This window comes from Drosophila biarmipes, chromosome 2L (genome assembly GCF_025231255.1).
Source record: "Drosophila biarmipes strain raj3 chromosome 2L, RU_DBia_V1.1, whole genome shotgun sequence".
NCBI classification, from domain to species: Eukaryota; Metazoa; Arthropoda; class Insecta; order Diptera; family Drosophilidae; genus Drosophila; species Drosophila biarmipes.
Window position 1 is genome coordinate 15121932 of NC_066612.1, and position 19020 is coordinate 15140951.

General features: G+C 46.6%; 8 protein-coding genes across 8 annotated transcripts; 4 read left to right on the top strand and 4 right to left on the bottom strand.

The window, feature by feature from the left end:
* The first annotated feature begins 130 nt into the window (after positions 1–130).
* LOC108033654 (ATP-dependent RNA helicase WM6) lies at positions 131–3021 on the top strand. Its single transcript, XM_017108088.2, has 8 exons — positions 131–266; positions 470–724; positions 785–1008; positions 1175–1358; positions 1421–1539; positions 2197–2328; positions 2403–2805; positions 2864–3021. The coding sequence occupies exons 2-8, from the start codon at positions 526–528 to the stop codon at positions 2875–2877; spliced, it is 1275 nt and encodes a 424-aa protein (XP_016963577.1). The 5' UTR covers positions 131–266; positions 470–525; the 3' UTR covers positions 2878–3021.
* Positions 3022–3144: 123 nt separating this feature from the next.
* Positions 3145–5812, top strand: LOC108033650 (glycoprotein endo-alpha-1,2-mannosidase). Its single transcript, XM_017108085.3, has 4 exons — positions 3145–3876; positions 3946–4541; positions 4602–4830; positions 4897–5812. The coding sequence occupies exons 1-4, from the start codon at positions 3523–3525 to the stop codon at positions 5167–5169; spliced, it is 1452 nt and encodes a 483-aa protein (XP_016963574.1). The 5' UTR covers positions 3145–3522; the 3' UTR covers positions 5170–5812.
* Positions 5813–5904: 92 nt separating this feature from the next.
* On the top strand, positions 5905–6796 carry LOC108033656 (uncharacterized). The gene is made up of 2 exons (XM_017108091.3): positions 5905–6129; positions 6203–6796. Exons 1-2 carry the CDS (start codon positions 5961–5963, stop codon positions 6754–6756), a joined length of 723 nt encoding a protein of 240 aa, XP_016963580.1. The 5' UTR covers positions 5905–5960; the 3' UTR covers positions 6757–6796.
* A 73-nt stretch (positions 6797–6869) lies between these two features.
* LOC108033648 (uncharacterized) lies at positions 6870–17033 on the bottom strand. Its single transcript, XM_017108083.3, has 7 exons — positions 16331–17033; positions 10289–10575; positions 9408–10226; positions 9187–9350; positions 7941–9124; positions 7621–7874; positions 6870–7558 (listed from the first exon to the last, which is right to left on the bottom strand). The coding sequence occupies exons 1-7, from the start codon at positions 17031–17033 to the stop codon at positions 7166–7168; spliced, it is 3804 nt and encodes a 1267-aa protein (XP_016963572.1). The 3' UTR covers positions 6870–7165.
* LOC108033651 (ubiquinone biosynthesis monooxygenase COQ6, mitochondrial) lies at positions 10733–12353 on the top strand. Its single transcript, XM_050885580.1, has 2 exons — positions 10733–10749; positions 10805–12353. The coding sequence occupies exon 2, from the start codon at positions 10808–10810 to the stop codon at positions 12239–12241; it is 1434 nt and encodes a 477-aa protein (XP_050741537.1). The 5' UTR covers positions 10733–10749; positions 10805–10807; the 3' UTR covers positions 12242–12353.
* LOC108033649 (glycosyltransferase 25 family member) lies at positions 12308–14812 on the bottom strand. Its single transcript, XM_017108084.3, has 2 exons — positions 14448–14812; positions 12308–14397 (listed from the first exon to the last, which is right to left on the bottom strand). Exons 1-2 carry the CDS (start codon positions 14639–14641, stop codon positions 12753–12755), a joined length of 1839 nt encoding a protein of 612 aa, XP_016963573.1. The 5' UTR covers positions 14642–14812; the 3' UTR covers positions 12308–12752.
* Positions 15215–16098, bottom strand: LOC108033655 (cytochrome c oxidase assembly protein COX11, mitochondrial). Its single transcript, XM_017108089.3, has one exon. The coding sequence runs from the start codon at positions 15991–15993 to the stop codon at positions 15268–15270; it is 726 nt and encodes a 241-aa protein (XP_016963578.1). The 5' UTR covers positions 15994–16098; the 3' UTR covers positions 15215–15267.
* A 116-nt stretch (positions 17034–17149) lies between the features above and the next one.
* Positions 17150–18918, bottom strand: LOC108033652 (elongator complex protein 4). The gene is made up of 2 exons (XM_017108087.3): positions 18807–18918; positions 17150–18756 (listed from the first exon to the last, which is right to left on the bottom strand). The coding sequence occupies exon 2, from the start codon at positions 18580–18582 to the stop codon at positions 17245–17247; it is 1338 nt and encodes a 445-aa protein (XP_016963576.1). The 5' UTR covers positions 18583–18756; positions 18807–18918; the 3' UTR covers positions 17150–17244.
* Positions 18919–19020: the final 102 nt, after the last annotated feature.

Sequence of the window (19020 nt, forward strand, 5' to 3'; positions counted from 1 at the left end):
GATTTGAAATGCATTTTAATATTTGTTATTATTATTTTTACATAGTTATACATATATACAATATAGTTATACACTTTTCTGCCATTAACAAATTCGGTCTATTTTTATCTGCTTTTGGCAAGCCAGGTATCGATAATAAATCGGTGTTACTCCAGCTCTGTGGTCACACTGCTCTGCTTTTTGCTCTGCTCTGCGTCACGTTAAAGTTTTTTCATAGTAAATTTCGCTTTAATAGCTGTGTTTTAAAGTGAAAACGTGTGCAAACGGTAGGTTCAACTTAATAAATCTCCCTGCAGTTGGGTGAACGAATGCTTGCAATGGTTATTTCGTTAAATTTTGAAATACATGTAAGGTGGTGCGGTGAAAAACAAGATGGCGGAGGGTACGCCGGCACCGGTTCCGCAAAAAAGCGGCATTTTCACTTACAAACACATGTAACTTACAAAACCACACGCGTTTTCCTTCACAGCCCTCCGATTCGTCCTTATAGCCAAGGTCTAGATAAAAAGAGAACCACCCCCAAAAATGGCCGATAATGACGATCTTTTGGACTACGAGGATGAGGAGCAGACCGAGACCACTGCGGTTGAGAACCAGGAGGCGCCCAAAAAGGATGTCAAGGGCACCTACGTGTCCATTCACAGCTCCGGTTTCCGCGACTTCCTCCTGAAACCGGAGATCCTCAGGGCCATTGTGGACTGCGGCTTCGAGCATCCCTCGGAGGGTGAGTTCTAGTACCCTGTATCAAAGGTACAGTCGCTAACGTTCTCTACCTGCCCTGCAGTCCAGCACGAGTGCATTCCGCAGGCCGTTCTGGGAATGGACATCCTCTGCCAGGCCAAGTCCGGTATGGGCAAGACCGCCGTCTTTGTGCTGGCCACGCTGCAGCAGCTGGAGCCATCGGACAGCAACACCTGCCACGTCCTCGTCATGTGCCACACCCGCGAGCTGGCCTTCCAGATCAGCAAGGAGTATGAGCGCTTCTCGAAGTACATGCCCACAGTCAAGGTGCGTTCAGTCTTGGTTTAAGCTAGTTTTAAACATCCGATATATAAACAATTTGGGCAAAATCTTAATCATTGTATCTCATAAAGCAAAACAAACACATTATTTACAATAACCGTGGTCGTCGTTATATGTAGGTCAAATGATTAATAAATTGTTTGATTTTTAGGTGGCCGTGTTCTTTGGAGGAATGGCTATTCAGAAGGACGAGGAGACCCTCAAGAGTGGAACCCCGCACATTGTGGTGGGCACCCCTGGTCGTATCTTGGCCTTGATTCGCAACAAGAAACTCAACCTGAAGCATTTGAAACACTTTGTTCTGGACGAGTGCGACAAGATGCTGGAGCAGCTGGGTAAGTTGGCATATGTCACCAAATCCATCGAAGCCTTACTAATGATGAATTCCGCCCCTTAGATATGCGTCGTGACGTTCAAGAGATTTTCCGTAGCACACCGCACGGCAAACAAGTGATGATGTTCTCTGCCACATTGAGCAAGGACATTCGTCCCGTTTGCAAAAAGTTCATGCAAGATGTAAATATCAACGTGTTCATAACCAAAATGCTCGTACTTCTCCACCTCGCATCCACCGCTATCACGACAATTAGTTATTATTTTGTTAACGCCACCCGATATCGATTTCTCGATCTCGATCCCCCATATAAGCCAACCACCATCTTGCAAATGGTTAAACGCGAAAAGACAAACGTCCAGTGCTCTGTGAGCATAACTCGAATCGAAAAAGTTAGTTGATAACTACCAGACACCATTTTGTAAATGGTTAAACGCGTGAAAAGCAACCGTAGCGAAAGCATAAACAACAAGAAACCGCTGAACGAATCATTTAAAATCACACTGATTTAACAAACCAACGATAGGAAAATGCAATACCCAAATAAAACTACGTAAACCAGCAAATCCCGCCGACTGGCCGATGAAGCAAGGTGAATCCAAAGCGAATGCGATGCGATATGCCGCTCATCTGTAATCCGCACACTTCTCAGAGCGATCGTCGATCCTCGGGAGCAGTTCAGAGTCTAGTTGATGAGGTGTGGTGGTAGCGTGGCCGTATGTAGAAAATTCTAAGCATATTGTTGTATGTTCCGAGGCGAGCCTAGTCTTAGTTCGATTTCAGTTTACCCCTCTTAATTGTTTCCTTTAAAATGCGCCACATTCTTTTTCCAAATCTAGCCTATGGAGGTCTACGTCGATGATGAGGCCAAGCTGACGCTGCACGGACTGCAGCAGCACTACGTCAACCTGAAGGAGAACGAGAAGAACAAGAAGCTGTTCGAACTGCTCGATGTGCTCGAGTTCAATCAGGTAAATAAGCGAACTCTTAATTAGTATTTAATTCTTATTAACTTGTTAACTAAAACGAACATTCCTTGTTTCAGGTGGTCATCTTTGTGAAATCCGTACAACGTTGCGTGGCTCTGTCCCAGCTGCTGACGGAGCAAAACTTCCCCGCTATCGGCATCCATCGCGGCATGACCCAGGAGGAGCGTCTGAACCGCTACCAGCAGTTTAAGGATTTCCAGAAGCGCATTTTGGTGGCCACCAACCTCTTTGGTCGCGGCATGGATATTGAGCGAGTAAACATTGTGTTCAACTATGACATGCCCGAGGATTCCGACACCTACTTGCATCGCGTAGCCCGTGCTGGTCGCTTCGGTACCAAGGGACTGGCCATTACCTTTGTTTCGGACGAGAACGATGCCAAGATACTTAACGAAGTACAGGATCGTTTCGATGTGAACATCAGCGAGCTGCCGGAGGAGATTGATCTGTCCACATATAGTGAGTTACTACTGCAACTTTTCCTATCCATCTCATTACTAATTGCTTTTATTTGCAGTTGAGGGACGCTAGAGCTCGAAAGTGCATGATAATCAGACCAGAACAGTACTGCGTAAGACTAAATGCACTTCGAATAGATACAAACTAAAACCTTTTATAAAACTCTACTTTATAACTAAATAAAAATTATTCAGACAAAGTGTTGACGTACAAAAATGGAACAACCTGTAAGGCATTTATTTTGGGATTGGAATTGAAAGAAAAATAATTTGTTTTCAGTTTTAATTCCCATTTGCTTTACGTTTAAATTTCTGTCTATGCGAAATGATTTATTTTTTATTAAATTATTTACTTTAATAGAGTAAAGGGTTATGTAAGTCTTTTTGGAGTTTTAAACAAAGAGCATTGCAATTAACAATACGATTAAAAATATATACATTAATAAAAAACCAAACATTAAAATAAGTCCCTCAAAAATAATCATTTGGGAAATTCAAAAAGCTTGGTTAGTTTTTACTGTGAATTTGAATTCCGGAACACTTCTAGATAGTTTAGTGTGTCCGTTTCAGGACATGCGCAATGGTTCGGAGCTTCCGGCAGCTGCATTGCGACAGGATGGGGAAAGGGTGGTAGGGGTTGCCCAAGGAGGTCGGAAAAACAGGAGGCGAAAAACAAAACCAACGACAAAACAATGTGAGAAAATGCACGCGTGCGAAAATGCTGCTGAAAAAGTACGTGAAAACGCGGCGTAAGGTGAAGATCCTTCTCCTGCTGGCCATCGTCGGTCTACTGGTCATCACCATCATCGTGCTGGGCTCCAGCGGACGAAATGCGGCCATCGAACTGCTGCTGGACGAGCGGTTCATTGCCCGAGCCTACAGGCCCGGGGACCAGCCTCAACCGCCGGAAAAGCCACTGCCAGCGGCTGTTGCCCTGCTCCAGCCACAGCGGGAGAATGGAGTGATTGTGCCCGAGAAGTACGACGAGCAGAAGATCAAGGAGCGCATCATCCAGAGTAAAATAGATCTGATGAAGCAGCAGCAGCAGCGGGACCGCGAGGCAGAGCAGTCGGTAATATCAGTGGCATTTGAATTATAAGCAACAAACTTGGGTTTATTATTAATTAAAAAATACTTCCAGTCAAGAACCACTTTGGATGTGGTGATCTCAGCAGTGCACATTTTCTACACAGCCCCAGTGCCGTGGTACAAGTCCAAGAAGCCACCACCGCCGCCAGCAGAGCATCCAAACGACTTACCAGTAACGACGCCGCGACCAGTCAGGATTCTCAACACAGCCTTCTATCCGGCATTGGGTCTGTACAAGCCCAGTGCTTCGCTGCTCTCCCAGCACTTTGAGAACATTCGGAGCTGTGGCATTGGAGTGCTGATCCTGAGTTTTTCCGGTGGCAAGCCAGCGGAGGCGGCTCTACTCCATCAGATCCTGGAACTGGCACCGCAGCATAATCTTAGCGTTACCTTTGAGCTCAGTGTAGCTGGAAACCAGAGCGTGGAGTATGTGCGGCAGCAGCTTCAGGAGATCGCCACATACTCCAGTCTTCCCGGATTCTACAAGGTGTGGAGTCAGTCGAGAGGCGTCTCCTTGCCAGTGCTCTACGTGAGCAATGCCTACAAACTGAGTGATAGCCTGGGCAGGCTGCTCTGTCGGACGCCTTCGCTGGTGGAGCCGGATGGGCTGAGAAGGGTACTGGACGCCTTATTCATAGGACACATAAGGTAAGCTGTCCTTAAAACACTTACTATCCAAACTTATTGTTAATCTTCTCTTCTGCACAGGCTCAAAAGCCACGCAGATGTCGTGCGACGGTTGTGCTTCGACGGTTTCTATAGCAAGCTGCCCAGTAATGGAGCTGTCTTCGCCAGCACCTGGAAAAACTGGTCGTATTTGAAATCGTTTGCATTATCCTACAAAATGCTGTTTGTGCCCACTGTGGGACCGGGATTTGCGGAGAGGAACAAGTTCCCACGCCATGGGGACATTCAACGGCATCGCAGCAATGGAAGGGTGGGTAGAAATCTTAAAAAGACTTCAAGATGACTATCTAATGACGTACTACATCTACCCTCGCAGTACTATGGCGTAGCCTGGCGAACAGCCATTCTCAACCATGTGGGTTTCATAAACATAGCCAGCTACAACAACTGGCCTGATGGCAGCCAAATCGAGGAGGTGATGCCCCGTGCCGGATTCCTGGACTACAATCCTGGCTCAAGAACCAAGTATCTGGATCTCACAGCCCACTGGGTGGGAAACTTCTTGAAGACCCGCCAGGAGGCGGCGGCGGCAGCTTCCCCGGCATCGCCCCAAAATTGCTACGAGCTCTTGAACGGGACTATTTGCTAGGCGCACCAGCAACTTCCGAAACGGAGATAATCCTAGTTACTTTAGAAGCAATAGCAACAATTGCAGGCCACACAATTACTTTCGAACTGTTAAGGAGTCTTCTGCTACACATATATACACTACATATATCGTTTTGATAGTGATATTTTTAATAACTCAGATTAATTCGGAACATCAAGGGAAAGACAATTAAAGGTCGAGTTTTTTTGCAAGAAATTAAATTCACTCATGCTGTCGAACGGTTGTGTATGATTACTTAACATTTATACCGAATGCCAATCATAGGGACAATTAAAAACCCAGCTGTGGAACTCTAGCTCGTTTTCTTGCCAAAACACTCGACAATACATGAATCAAACGCAAAAGAAAGCAATTAAAATTGATATCAATTAAAAGTAACTCTAGAGCCAGACATACTTTTTTATTAAATCTATACTAGCTTTCAATTATTGTAGACTATAGAGGAGAACAATATCATAACTTAATGCCATGCCATATTATGTAGACACCAAAGAAAATTATCTATGTTATAACGGATATAAACTAAACACTTGTTAAACGATTGGTACTTAAAAAATTTTAACTTTATTACCAGTACAATATATGAATACTTTATCTAAGCTTTAATAGTTTAGTGCCAAAAACAAAAGTGTTTTATTTTGGGGACTTGTTAGTTGCACCGTCACTTTTTTCAACACTTAAATGTAAGTTGTCTGTTACGTTTGTCAAGCTATGGGAGCTGTCAAAAACAAGTCATTAATTTTCTTACTGAAAAAGATTAACGCAGTACCATGTCAACTCCGAAGCCAAAAAATATGGATACCCCCGAAGGGAAAAGGACCAAAGGCCAAGGACCAAACGGTGTGAAAGGATGCTGTTGCAAGAGGTCGCAGTGCATTAAAAACTACTGCGATTGCTACCAGTCCATGGCGATTTGCACCAAATTTTGTCGATGCGTTGGTGGGTTCTTTTTTACCTTTATATATTTAGAGAACTTTGTTTTTATAACACACCCAATATCATCGCTAAACAGGTTGCAGGAACACGGAGGTTCGCAAGGTCGTGGACTCCGACTCTGGGGCCAAGAATTCCAGTGCCGTGAAACGGCAAAAGGCAGCTGCCATGAGTGCAAAGGCAGCAGCTGCGGCTGCCAAGGCGGGCATTAATGTCCAGATGAAGGGGCTCCAGGCAGGCGGACCGGGAGTAGGGCTACCCGGAAAAGCCCCGGCTACGCCCAAACCCCTTGGCTTTGTAGCAGGTCAACCACCAATGCCGGTTTCTATTAACATAATCGCTGCTCGTCCCCCAACTAGTGGCTCCGCTCCAGTCAGAATAACAAAACCGCCGGTGGAGCAGCTGCCAGTTGCTCCAGTAATTCCGTTGCGGCAAGATGATCGCAGAGAGCGGAACCTCTTCGTCCAGCCGGTCAACGCCTCTCTGCTGGAATGCATTCTCATCCAGGCCACTGAAGCCGAGCAGTTGGGACTCAGCGAACTCCAAGTGGGTCAGTTGGTGCTTGCGGAATTCATCCGCGGCTACAAGGGTATCTTGGAAAAAATCTGCGAATATAATAAAGATTTTTATTGAATGTTTAAGTAAATGAACAAAATCTATCTAACAAATGGGATTAGAATTTACTTATTTCTTTAATATACAAAAGCCCTACAAAATTAGTTGGTTAATTATTTAAGGAAATTAGCTAAGTATAATTGTATTTAATTTTCACTTAAAATGAATTCTCATTTTCACAATTTTTGTATATTTCTATACAGTACAATTTACAATTGATTTTGTTCAATCTTCCTATGTTACAAAGGTTTATATTTGTTCATTACTTGCTTTATAATGCATAATCCATAATATTCGATTTTAAGTACCATATCTACAATGTTTTACTGCTAATGTTAAAAAGTTCAAGTTGAATACAAAATAAACAGGTTTTCCATTGGCAAAAATCAACTTTTCCTTTTGGCAATGACCAAAATAGTTGCGAGAGCTACCAATCCGGTGGCTGGAAAATAAGTTCCGTAACCAGCATATCGCAGCTGGTTTTCCTTTGGGACAAGCGGGACGCGACTGGCGTGGATTTGTGCCTCTCCAGCGGCATTTCATTGTCGCTGTCGCTCTCCGACTGCTGATCGTCCTCGGATTCATCTTCTGCATCATCATCCATGCGTCGTCGCTTCTTTCTGCCTCCCTTGGGGGTTTTCGAGGATCGATACTTCTGCCAGAACTCAGCAGGTTGAGCAAACTCAATGTAGTTGGGAAATCTCATTGCCAGGGCGTGGCAAAAGTTTTCAAAAGTGTGCTTGAGTTCGGGACTCATCACAGACTTAAGGTTGCGATGTGTTTCTTCCACATAGCGAAGACAGCGCTCCAATTGCTTAAGCTGAAAACGAAAATATATAGTCAGATGTCAAACTTATGACCAAAAGGTGAATATAAACATACTGGCTCCTCGGAGTTATCTGCCTTTCGTCCTCTTCCTCGGGCTGGTGCTTCTCCTGCTGCTGGTTTGGGTGGTGGAGCTGGTGCCTCCAGTGTCTCCTCCTCACCGTCATCGTTGTTGTCGCCTTCGCCTCGGGAGCTCATCTCTTTTCCCTTCCCCTTTGTGCGAAAACAAATGCGTCGCATGATAAAAAGCATGTCCTGAACCACGATCAAGGCGTCAGGATTGCCTATAAAAGCACTGTCTCTGGTTTTTTCTAGAACATAAATGTTTGAACGTTATTTAGATTATGCCTTTTGTGAATAGGGAAAACTTTACTCACCAGCCAGCAACTTTAGTTGTCCGAAGTAGAGCAACAGTGTGTTCTCCTCCACCGAGGCCATGATATGATTGTAAAGCAGCCTACGATTTTTTGCCATGGCCGAACCCTTTAGTGGCGATTTGTAGTTGGAATCCGTCCTTACTCCTCTCAAAGAAGCCTGGCCATTCAGGTCGAATGGGCATTCTTTCAGACAATGATCAAACAGCATTTTGTTGTACAATCTCTTGTAGCGAATGAAGAAGGCATCTGCCTCCCTGGCCACTTCGGCACTCTCGTCCACCAAACCAGCCAGCATAGATATGAGAATTGGTCCCTTCAGCTTGATATTCCCGGAGAGAATCACGTCCTTCACACACCGAAAGGTGCGCACTCTGGTCATGGCGAATTTGGAATGGAGTTTCGACAAAATCACCTGGAAATTGCTCTCAAGAATCGAAGGGTGTTTCTTGCCCAGATCGTTCAGGGCTATCAGAGTGGTGTTGATGATTTGCGGCCGGTCATTTTTGCTCAAAATAGTTCTGTAAAGCTTGGACACACTGTTGGCCAAGTGGTTCTCCCTGAGGCACAAGCGACCTGCTATCACGATCATCCAGTTGGTCATGCGCTCGTTATCCGAATCGAATTGCGATTCACTGAGCTTGGTGCATTCCTGCAAGTATTTAAACACAATGCCCACGATCCTGTTGTCCACCTCCTGCGGCAGCATCACAATTATCTCCGTATAGGCACCCAACAGACACTGCAGGCGGCTGTGTTCGTCCTGGAAATTCTGTGCACTGGCCAAGATTCCATCGGTGAGGTCTTCGAGCAAACTAAGCTGCCAGTCTGGTGCATCGGAATCCATCGCTGGAGCCCGGCTAGCAGACAGGTGATGGATTTGGTTAAGCAAATTAACCGCACTCGAGATGATGCCCAGCCAAATGCTCCCCGTGCGCAGGGCATTCAGAAGCCTCTGAAATAACTGATTCAGGGCTGGCTTGGAAAAGTTCTTCAAACAGCCAATGATAAGCTGAAGGGCCAGAAATTGATTGGACTTCATGTTGTAGGAGGAGAGACCATTGAAGATGCCAATCAGTGCGTCCATATTGTTGGTAATTCGGCTGGACAGGAGCAACAGCAAGCCCCAGGCATCGGTGGCCATGGATGTGGATAAATGCGATATTATAATGTTCACCAGCCGGGGTCTAAAATGCATTGTTAGGCTAGGTTTAAATATTATTAAATTGTGAATAAAACTATAACCTACGTTACAATGGACTCCCGTTCCAGTAAAACAGCGAATCTTTCCTGAAGATAAGCTCTGGGTTGGGTCATGAGCAAGGTACTAATAATTCGCCAGGGCATAAAATGTTTGGCTTCATTCGAATACTCCAGGGGTTGAATGTTTCTCAAAACCATTCGATCAAAACTCTGAAAGATTAATTATAAATAAATGAAAATAATACATCCCTTAAACTAACCACTCACCATAATAGCCAGCTTTTGCAGCGCTGCATCCTCATCGCTCATGAGGCAAGCCCAAATACGGCAGTACACACAAATCAAGGCAAAACAATTGGAGTAGGCCTCGAGCAGGGTTTCCATGGTATCCAGCGCTGATCTCCTCACGGAGGCCAGACGATCGACGGCCAACAAAGAGGTTTCCCTCACGAAATTCGTATTATAGATGATTAGGGGATTGACAAGCACCAATCTTTCGAGTAAGGCTAGGCCAGCAGTACGTGCTAAACCATTGTCCGCAGCCAGAAAACGCTGATACACCGTTTGAGGAACTTTCTTGACCTCCTCCTCAAGTTCCTCGTGACCCTCAAAACTGAAGGCGTACTGGACAATCCCTGGCTTCTCGAAGCGCAGCTCGTTTTGCTCCACCGAAGGCTCAGCTAGTGCCTCCACATCCGCATCCTCGAACTGAACGAAACGAATGCTCTCGTCCATAATTTTTGTGGTCATGGGGGATCCTTGTTTCAGGGCCAGGATGAGCACTTGACAAGCCTTTCGACGTACAGTAAAAGTGCGGTCGTTGAGACACCGCATCACCTCCCTCAGGAGAGGGACCTCCCTTGGAACCTTGGACACATCGTACCGGAAGATGCTCCACTCCACCTCGCTCTGCTGCATGAGGATCTTCTCGATCAGGTCCAAGGCTCGAGTTTGAATCCCCACAGCATCGTCTGCCTTTACTGCCTCCAGGACAAAGTCTGCGCAGGATTTATTGCACTTGGAGAACAGTATCCTGTCGTACTTGGCCGCATAGCCAATGGCTACCTTCTCATCATTGCTCTTCCACTGAAATAAAGTAAGATGTAGGTACAGATAGTAAAACAGGTACAGATTTTCAATATATTCACCGCTTTAATGGGATTGGAAACCACACACTCAATGTAGAAATGCAGAATACGGATTAGAATGTCGGGGTACTTGTCTATAAGCTGTATAAACCAGTCCGATATGTGCTCCCCGCTCTGCATTGCCCCTCCTCGACGTCCTGCTCCAACACTGTGGGGACTATCCGTGTAAACGTGCATGGGAAAGGTCTGTCGCATAATCAAGTGAAGAGTTTCGTAGACGTCTCCATTATGCTCGTTGGCTATTTCGCCAAAAAGCTCGAAACATTTCGCATGCAAGGCGGGAGCACCTAAAGAGTAATATGAATTTTTAAAGTTAAGTCAGTATAAGTAAAATAATTTTAAAACCAGAGTTCAAAAATACGTTACAAAATCGATAAGAAAAAGTGATATCGCAGTATTGCCAACGGTTAAAAAATCGAATTTATCGATAACATAATCGAAATTTATTGCACCTCTGCAAGGCAAGCAAAATAATGAAATAATCGTGAAAACGGCGAATAAGTTTCGAAATTCCAGAAAATGTTGGGCGTACTGCGTATCCAAGGAGCGGTGGCTTCGGTGGGACAGGCACGCCTCCTGTCCGCCCGCCTGCTGTCCAGCAGGTCCTCCACTGACATGTCAAATGCGAGGTGTGAATCGACCAAATCGCCGGCCAGCGAGCACTTTGATATTATCATTGGAGGCGGAGGTCTGGTGGGAACCACTTTGGCCGCCGCTCTGGCCAAGAACACCACATTGGCGGACAAGAGGGTGTTGTTGCTGGAAGGCGCTCCGGAGTTCCGTGGATTTGATCCTTCAGGCCCGTACCAAAATCGAGTATCCGCCATTAACCACAACTCTATCGAGCTGTTCAAGTCCATAGATGCCTGGTCGCACATCGAGTCCGCTCGCTACAAGCCCGTCAAGCAGATGCAGGTGTGGGAGTCCAACACGGATGCCCTGATCCAGTTCCAGCACGATAACTTTGCCAGCGATGTGGCCTGCATCATTGAGAACGATCTGATCCTGGACGCCGTATATGCGCGGGTGAAGGAGGCTCCTAATGTGGAGATACTGAACAAGGCTAGAGTCGAATGCGTCCGCTTGCCCAGAGACTCCGCCTCCAATCTCTCCGAGCTACAGCTACAGGATGGTCGCTCCTTTTCCTGCGATCTGCTCATTGGAGCCGATGGCGCCAACTCTGTTGTCAGGAAGGAGATGAACGTTGATGTATTCTCGTTAAACTACGACAGAATGGGCCTGGTGGCCACTTTGGAGCTGGGTGAAGATGCTTGTGACAACTCCGTGGCCTGGCAGCGCTTCCTGCCCAATGGACCAGTGGCTTTGCTGCCGCTAACTGATAGACTGAGTTCCCTGGTCTGGAGCACCACCAATGAGCAGGCCAAGAAGTTGCAAGCCCTTCCGCCGGCTGAGTTTGTAGATGCCCTCAACGAAGCCTTTTGCAGGCAGTATCCTCGCGTGGAGCTAGCGGACAAGGCAGTCCAGGCGCTGAACTCTCTCTTTGGACACAATGCCAGCCAGCATCAGGTGCAATATCCTCCCAGAGTGTGTGGCGTCAAGGACAAGTCTCGTGCCACTTTTCCACTGGGATTCCTGCACGCCTCCTCGTACGTATGCAATGGAGCAGCTCTTGTTGGCGACGCCGCCCATCGAGTGCATCCCCTCGCCGGACAGGGCGTCAATCTGGGCTTCAGCGATGTGAGGTATCTGGTGGAATCCCTGGCAGCTGGAGCCTACGCAGGATTTAAGCTGGGCGAAAAGCAGCCCCTCATCAAGTACGAGCGCAAATGTCTGGCCAAGAATGTGCCCATCATGCTGGGCGTCCACGGACTGCACACCCTCTACTCCACGCAGTTCAGCCCTGTGGTTTTGCTCCGAAGTCTGGGACTTCAGCTGACGCAGAACATGCCGCCCATCAAAAACTTGTTCATGCGGGGAGCGATGGGTCAGTAAATCAACGACAATAAATGGTTCAATCGGGGTAGCCAAATCTTAAGTGTTTAAAGTTTTTCAAATCACTTGTGAGTGGAATAAAGTGCGAGTTTTAATCAGTTCTTAAAACCTACTTAATGGCTAAGACAATGGCATGCTGCTCAAAACGTAGTCTAAAGGTTAGATTTGGCCATTAATTTGTGCAACGATTCTAATATATATTTTACCTTAAGCAGATATATTGCTTTTGGATTGATTTAAACTATTAGTCATTATTTTGTATCGTTAAAATCAGCTTCAAATTATTTTAAACATAAATCATAGAAATCAATATTTCTAATGTAGAAGATTTGACATTCTTGAACACAATCAACATAATTAATTGCACAAAATAATCAGCCTGATAAACAAAACCTAATTCTACTTTAACATTCGTTGTTAATGTTTTTAGTTGGTGGATTCGGGTTGAAGGCACATTTGGCAAGATTAGTCTAGATAAAATTTGGCATGATTTGTTTGTAATCGGGGGACTTCATAGCTCTTGGTGGCTTTTCGACAAACTTTCGCCAAGCTTAAGTTGCTGATCGGGGGTGCTTTCCACCTCCTGGTCGAAAACCAGCTCCCTATCGCTCTTTAGCTGAGCTTCTCCCTCTTCGCTCGTATCCACATTGATTTGCTTCGAGTCCTCGGTGTCAGAAATGTAACCAGATTCTCCGGTGTAGTAAATGGGATATAGCAGCAGTGGTGAGGCACTGAAGGCGACTAGATTCCTCTTAGGGAAGGCTTCGCTCCAGGTTTTGTTGGGATGCCGATTGAACATCAAGGGCAGAAACTCATCAACGGGAATCAGTTTCTCCAGCGGCTTGGCTGCCAGCAGCTTCAAGGCTCCCTGTAGGGAAAGCACATAGCCCAGTGTCCAGTAGGAGTAGCCGGCATGCACCAGACTATCCGCGTTCGTCACTCCCGGCTCACTTTCCTCCTTTAAACGCTTGCGACCAAAGTAAATGAGGTCGTATTCCACAACGCTTCTAGCCTGATTAAGAACTCTGACCGCGTTTTGCCTAAAATAGGGCTCAAAGCGTATATCGTCCTCTAGGATGAGCACCTCCTTGAGCCCCTTGCGAACCATCTTAACCCAAATTCTGTAATGGCTCAGAAAACAGCCAATCTCGCCCATTGTCATGGCGCGGTGGTGATAGGGATCCTCGTAGCCGGGCAGGAAACGAATGCCCATCTCCTGCAACCGCTCTGCAGTTAGTTCTTTGCCGTCAACAGCCTCGAAGTATTCTGCATCGATTCCCAGCTCCTGGAAGAGTTCCTCCATTTTCGCCCGCCTCTCAGGGCGCCTTTTCAGATTTATCATAAATATGCGATCCAGAGAGAGCTTGCTTTTCTCAGGCTTTTTTTCTAAATGTTTAAAGTAGTCCAGCAGGGGAGGCACTGCACCCACATCGTTAACCATGATGCCTTTGAGATTCACCAGCTGTTGGAGATCGTGGTCCAGGGTATCACCTGGTTCGAGGGGTTGCAGTATATAACCAAACGTTATATCATTGCAGATATGCAGGGGAAGGCCTGAGCTGTTGGCCGAGATGGCAAACACTATAATATCATCAGCTGGTCCGTCGTAGAGCGGTACCTGCTGCCTGCTCCTCTGCAGTTCCACCAACTTGTTCCTATCGAAAGTGAGATTCCTGACGGCCTTATGGTTCATGTTCACCAAAACAGCCGTGTGGACCATGGGCACTGGGAAACTTCCCAGCTTCCGCGCGTGGTAGATTTCCTTGTACTCATCCGTGCGCCTGTAGTAATAATCCTCTGTCATGCCGCACCAGAAATTGGAGTACAAGCTTTCCGAGATCAGCATCGGAGCCACAATTGGCAATTGGAGACGGGTGAGGACCTTTAGTGAGTCTTTTGAAGTCAGCAAGACATCAGCGTCCAGGAAAAACACAAAGTCAGCCCAAATGTCGCGACCGTACTGAAAGGCCTCCTCTTTCAGGGCTATCAGGTGTTTGAAACGCGACGCGGGCCACTCGTACGGTGAACTCTCGTTGGCATAACTCTGTTCATCCGGCTCAAAAACGTAGCTCACGCTGTGGTAGAGATCTCCAGAGTTGTTCAGCCACTTCCGCAGCAGATCTATGCTGTCATCGCTACTATGATCACAGCGCAGCCTATTAAATTCCGAAATTAGATGTGAATTCGCAATTCGAGATATACCCACCAGAAGGCAATCCTTTTTTTAGGATAATCCTGCTGCTCCAGATAACTTAGGAACATGGGCAGTGTGTGGGCCTTGTTGCGCACCATCAGGGCAACCAGTATCGTTGGTGGCTCCTGGTAGTCCTCCTCTTCTTGTCCAGAAATGCACAACGAAACGCTGGCCAGGAGCAGGCCAAAAATCACTTGTTTCTTCATCTCCACGTCATTGATTTAACACATCGCCGGGTTAAAGGGGTTACTACGCACAATCTGGCGGAGCGGAAGCGTCCGGTTAGTTTCGAAGATGCCGGAGAATCAGCCTTATCTATTAATAAACTGCCTCCTTCTCCAGCTCCAGATGGAGTGACTCTCAAACAGCATCAGCTGTGGCAGATCTCAAACTGTGTTATCGGTTGCTATCGATTTGGCTTGGTTTGAATATTTTTCCAGTTGGAATTTATTGTCATCAATATTTAGTTTGCATATTTTGTGTTTGCCTTCAGTTTGTACTATTTATTATATCCAATTTGTTTCATTATCCAATGCTCTGGATTTCACTCTTAACCTCTCACTTCTTTCAAATTGCAATGTTTCATTGAAAAGCAATTTGGAAAGCTTATTAGTTGATGAACTACAATACTTTAAATATCCATGGTCGGATAATTGATATTCATAGAAGTATCATTCGGAGGAACTGTTGAACGACTGAAAAAATTAATGCAGAACATAATCGTCCTTTCATTTAAAAGCAGATCTCAAAACGAGCACATTGAATAGAACTTTATAAAATAGATATAACAAACATTTATTGCTTAAATCCCGAGGATCAAACAACTTTCTCTTTACGCCGTCGCTGCATGGGGCTTCGCATAGCTTGGGAAGTTAAGTTTCAGACCCTCCTTGGCCTCAAAGAAGGTGTACGATAGGGTGATGGTGTCGCAGTGCTCCAGTGCCGGATCCGCCGTGATTTCGGGATCAATGTAGAAAAATACGGGCATATCCACCTCCTCGTGCGGATTCAATTGCTGTTCCTCGAAGCAAAAGCACTGGATCTTGTTGAAATAGGCGCCCGCCTCGAAGGGGATCACATTGTACGTGCTGATGCCAATTACCGGCTTATCCGTGGGGTTCCGGGCCGTGTAGAAGGCCAGGGCCGTCTCGCCGGGAGCAACCTTAATCTCGTACTGCTGCGGCTTAAAGTTCCAGCGCATGGAGGATCCAATATCGGCGTTAAAGCGGATCTTTAGCACCCGATCCTCGACCTTCTTCATGTGCTCCACCTTTTCAGCGTCGTGTCCTTGCGAGGTGGTGCCTCCGTAGCTGTACGCCTGGCAAAAAATGCTGTATAGTGGCACCGCCGCATAACTTAGTCCCACGATCAGCACTCCGCCTGCTGTTATATAGTACAAAGTGGATTTGGCCCTCAGTTTACGAGCAGCTTCCTGTGGAGAATCTGTGGATTTCATCCGCCAAAACTGTTGTGGCTTTTGCAACGGGCTGTGATGACGCAGGGAGCTATTTAACATCTGCTGGCACGGCCCACGGAGGGAAAACAGGCTGCGCAGCATTTTCAACTATTTACTTTCAGCTTTTAGGGATAATTTCCTTAAGGTTTTCATTTAGTTTGCCACTTGTTTGTATAATCTGAGGTCGTTAGGTATGCTAAAGTGTGTACACACCTAGTTTTATCAGCTGTTCGGAAAAAGTTAATTATCGATAGGCAAAGAATACGCTTGTTATCGCCGGCTAAATGTCTTGAACATTTTTAAATTTTCATAAACGATTCAGTGTTTTAAAAAATAATCTTCAGAATAAATGTTAAGAGTTAGCCTACTTCCATTAATTAATAAACACAGACATTTTTTAATCAGGGATATCTTTTTTAAAATATAAATCTGCACTCACATGAATTCTGATATCCCACTTTAAAGTTCATGTACAGAACCTCCATGAGGCATCGAATGATCCGGTCCCGCGGTTTCAGGTGCTCCTTGAAGTGCACATAGCGAAAGACAATCTTCAGGTCGTCGCAGATGGTCAGAAAGAACATCCAGATGGTGTTGGCCCGGACGCTTTTGTTGCTATTCAGCTCCAGCAGCCTAAAGATCTTGAGAACCTGCTCGATCACATCCTCATCAAAGATGCCATAGCTCTTGGCTCCCGGAATGGTCAGAGTTAGCAGGTAGGTGCTCGCAGCATTCAGGGACAATTGAAGATTGAGGTTTTCATTCAGGCCTTGCGGAGCAGCCTGCTGCACATGCTCCGGCGGAATGACCAGGCTCGTAAGCGAATAGATGTATGAAAGATATGCGTTTGCCGGAGAAACCCCGATGATATTGGCCCAGTTGTCATGTGTGTTGCTATAGCATCCTTGGTTGTCGTCCCTCATGGAGCGTATGACACTGGACAAATCCCGGAGCAACTGCAACTGCGTCTCCTGGTGTCCAATATCCTGAAGGCACATGGGCAGGGCCCAGAACTTCTCCGCCCGCTGCTGCAGCACACCCTCTTCGCCTTCCTCGCCATACAGCCACTCCTCCACATCCACCCACTGCAAATTCGGCTCATAATACACTCTTAAATCACCAAACACACGATTTAACTCCATGTTTACATTTTATAAATGAAAGCGATAACCCAAACAGCTGTTCCAGCTCAGCAAGCAATCGATAAACGGAAAGACCAGAAGAGCGGTTAGTTTTCAAAATCGTACAAAATCAGGGCTGATATATTAATGCATTTACTTGGCTTACTATTATGCAATTTAGTTTTTGTTTCGTGGTTACATACGCGCACTTAGTCTCTAATCCCGCTGACAGCTAGAAATCCAGCGAGGCCGTGGCATTGGAATTGCTCAGTAGACCGGAGGCGCAATTGTCCCGCTTGGCAGATGACTCCTGCAACTCCGGCGGCAGGTGGAACTTCTCAATGACAAACTTCTTGCGGCGCAACTTGAAGGCCAGATCCGTGGTGTCCGGCATGTGGACGGCAAGCGTGTTCAGCGCCGACATCTTGTGCAAGTGGAGCAGGCCACTGTACTCCTTAAAGGCCGGATGTGTTTCGCGTTCCGATCCGGCAAAAGACTCTAGCTCGATGGCGTAGTCCACCAGCTGGCGGATCTTGGGCACCAGGCTGGCATCGTACTTGGCAATCAGGTGCATGGGCATTGTGATCAGGCACACCGCGTTGCAGTTCCGCACACTGGCCATCAGCAGTGTGAGGAACTTGATCAGATCCTCGCCAAAGTGCTCGTCGTACCACAGCGGCGATCCCAACGAGGTCAGGCAGACGCGGCACAGGTTCTTTTTGGTCCCGGCCACGAAGCTCTCGTCCCGCAACAGGTGTTGGATGTCGTTTAGCAGTCCTGCGTACCGGGGATTGTGGAAGACCTGCGATTGCGCCTCCTGGCTGCCTGTTTTTGTGCTGCTGGTCACGCTGCTGCTGTTGTTGTTATTATTGTTGTTGTTAGCTGAGCTCTCCTCCTGGGGCGGAATCGTTTCCTGCGGATTATTATCCTGCGGAGCATTCTCCTCGCCTGGAATCGGCGGTGCATCCTCCGCGGGCTGCTGCTCCAACGAAGAAGTGGTCGCCGAGCTGCTCTTGGAGAGCTCCTCGGCAACGACAACGTCCCACACTGGCTCCTTGTGGCTATCGTCCCACATGGTGGTATTGGCATAGTAGAGCATCATCGAGTCCATCTGCTCCATCAGGTTGAAGTGATGACCAATCTTGGCTGTGGCATGCTCAGAATTGACCAGAGGCAGGTCATTGTAACGCCAGGCGATCCGCAAGCCATTTTCGGCCCCGCCAGCGCCCTGGGCCTGATCCTCGCGCTGCTCCACCTCCGTTTCCAGTTCGTTCAGCGGCTTAGGCAGGCGGCGGAGCATCTCCGCCGGAATATCGTCGAGACTTCCCAGAAATATCGCTTGTCTGGAGAGCACTCCCTCCGCCAGGAAGTACTTGGCCAGCACCTTGGCGTGGGTCATGAAGCGGTCCTCCTCGATCAGGCAGATAGAGCTCATGGGCAAGCCACCTCCGATGACCACGTCCAAATACGGATTTCCGCTGGAGGTTATCACCTGGGCCGTGTGCGGCGAGGTGCGGGTGCCGCGGATCGGCTTCGTGACTGCTTTCGTTGAAGCTCGGAAACTATGCATCTTCTTCGCACGGATTTAGCTAACCTTTATTTTCTGCGTACTCCGTGTTTCTTCTTCGCGTAAACTATTCTCGATGGCTGCCAATACACTCTCACTCTCGGCGGGTGTATCGATAGACGCACAGCTGATAATTTGCAAAAGCGCGATGGCTTGCTGAAAACAGCTTGAAGAAAGCTGAAAAGTTTTTAATTTTTAAATTAGTTCCAAGTTTTGGAGTGACTTACTTTTTTTTAAACAGTTTGCTGACTAGAAGTAAGTTGTCTAGCACTGCTCTCTCTATCAAACAAATGACACAGGTGCTAAGTATGTATAAGAAAATCACAGATAGCTTTATAAAAAAACACTCTTACAAAGTCAATAAAACAATTTTGAAATGCTTACTAGGTATACATTTTTTTATTCCTATTCCTTGTTTTTTTCTAATTAATATAATTTTAA

Bases quoted from the DNA above. Each gene is read 5' to 3' on its own strand.
- LOC108033655 (XM_017108089.3), bottom strand. From the start codon at position 15,993: ATGCTGCGCAGCCTGTTTTCCCTCCGTGGGCCGTGCCAGCAGATGTTA.
- LOC108033652 (XM_017108087.3), bottom strand. From the start codon at position 18,582: ATGCATAGTTTCCGAGCTTCAACGAAAGCAGTCACGAAGCCGATCCGC.
- LOC108033648 (XM_017108083.3), bottom strand. From the start codon at position 17,033: ATGGAGTTAAATCGTGTGTTTGGTGATTTAAGAGTGTATTATGAGCCG. The intron at 10,576-16,330 runs GTGAGTGCAGAT...ATTACTCTTTAG, and splicing joins AGTGGGATATCAGAATTCAT to GTGCTCCCGCCTTGCATGCG. The intron at 9,125-9,186 runs GTAGGTTATAGT...AATGCATTTTAG, and splicing joins GAACGGGAGTCCATTGTAAC to ACCCCGGCTGGTGAACATTA.
- LOC108033650 (XM_017108085.3), top strand. From the start codon at position 3,523: ATGCTGCTGAAAAAGTACGTGAAAACGCGGCGTAAGGTGAAGATCCTT. The intron at 3,877-3,945 runs GTAATATCAGTG...AAATACTTCCAG, and splicing joins ACCGCGAGGCAGAGCAGTCG to TCAAGAACCACTTTGGATGT. The intron at 4,831-4,896 runs GTGGGTAGAAAT...CTACCCTCGCAG, and splicing joins GGCATCGCAGCAATGGAAGG to TACTATGGCGTAGCCTGGCG.
- LOC108033649 (XM_017108084.3), bottom strand. From the start codon at position 14,641: ATGAAGAAACAAGTGATTTTTGGCCTGCTCCTGGCCAGCGTTTCGTTG. The intron at 14,398-14,447 runs GTGGGTATATCT...GGAATTTAATAG, and splicing joins AAAAAAAGGATTGCCTTCTG to GCTGCGCTGTGATCATAGTA.
- LOC108033651 (XM_050885580.1), top strand. From the start codon at position 10,808: ATGTTGGGCGTACTGCGTATCCAAGGAGCGGTGGCTTCGGTGGGACAG.
- LOC108033656 (XM_017108091.3), top strand. From the start codon at position 5,961: ATGTCAACTCCGAAGCCAAAAAATATGGATACCCCCGAAGGGAAAAGG. The intron at 6,130-6,202 runs GTGGGTTCTTTT...ATCGCTAAACAG, and splicing joins CAAATTTTGTCGATGCGTTG to GTTGCAGGAACACGGAGGTT.
- LOC108033654 (XM_017108088.2), top strand. From the start codon at position 526: ATGGCCGATAATGACGATCTTTTGGACTACGAGGATGAGGAGCAGACC. The intron at 1,009-1,174 runs GTGCGTTCAGTC...TTTGATTTTTAG, and splicing joins AGTACATGCCCACAGTCAAG to GTGGCCGTGTTCTTTGGAGG. The intron at 2,329-2,402 runs GTAAATAAGCGA...TCCTTGTTTCAG, and splicing joins ATGTGCTCGAGTTCAATCAG to GTGGTCATCTTTGTGAAATC.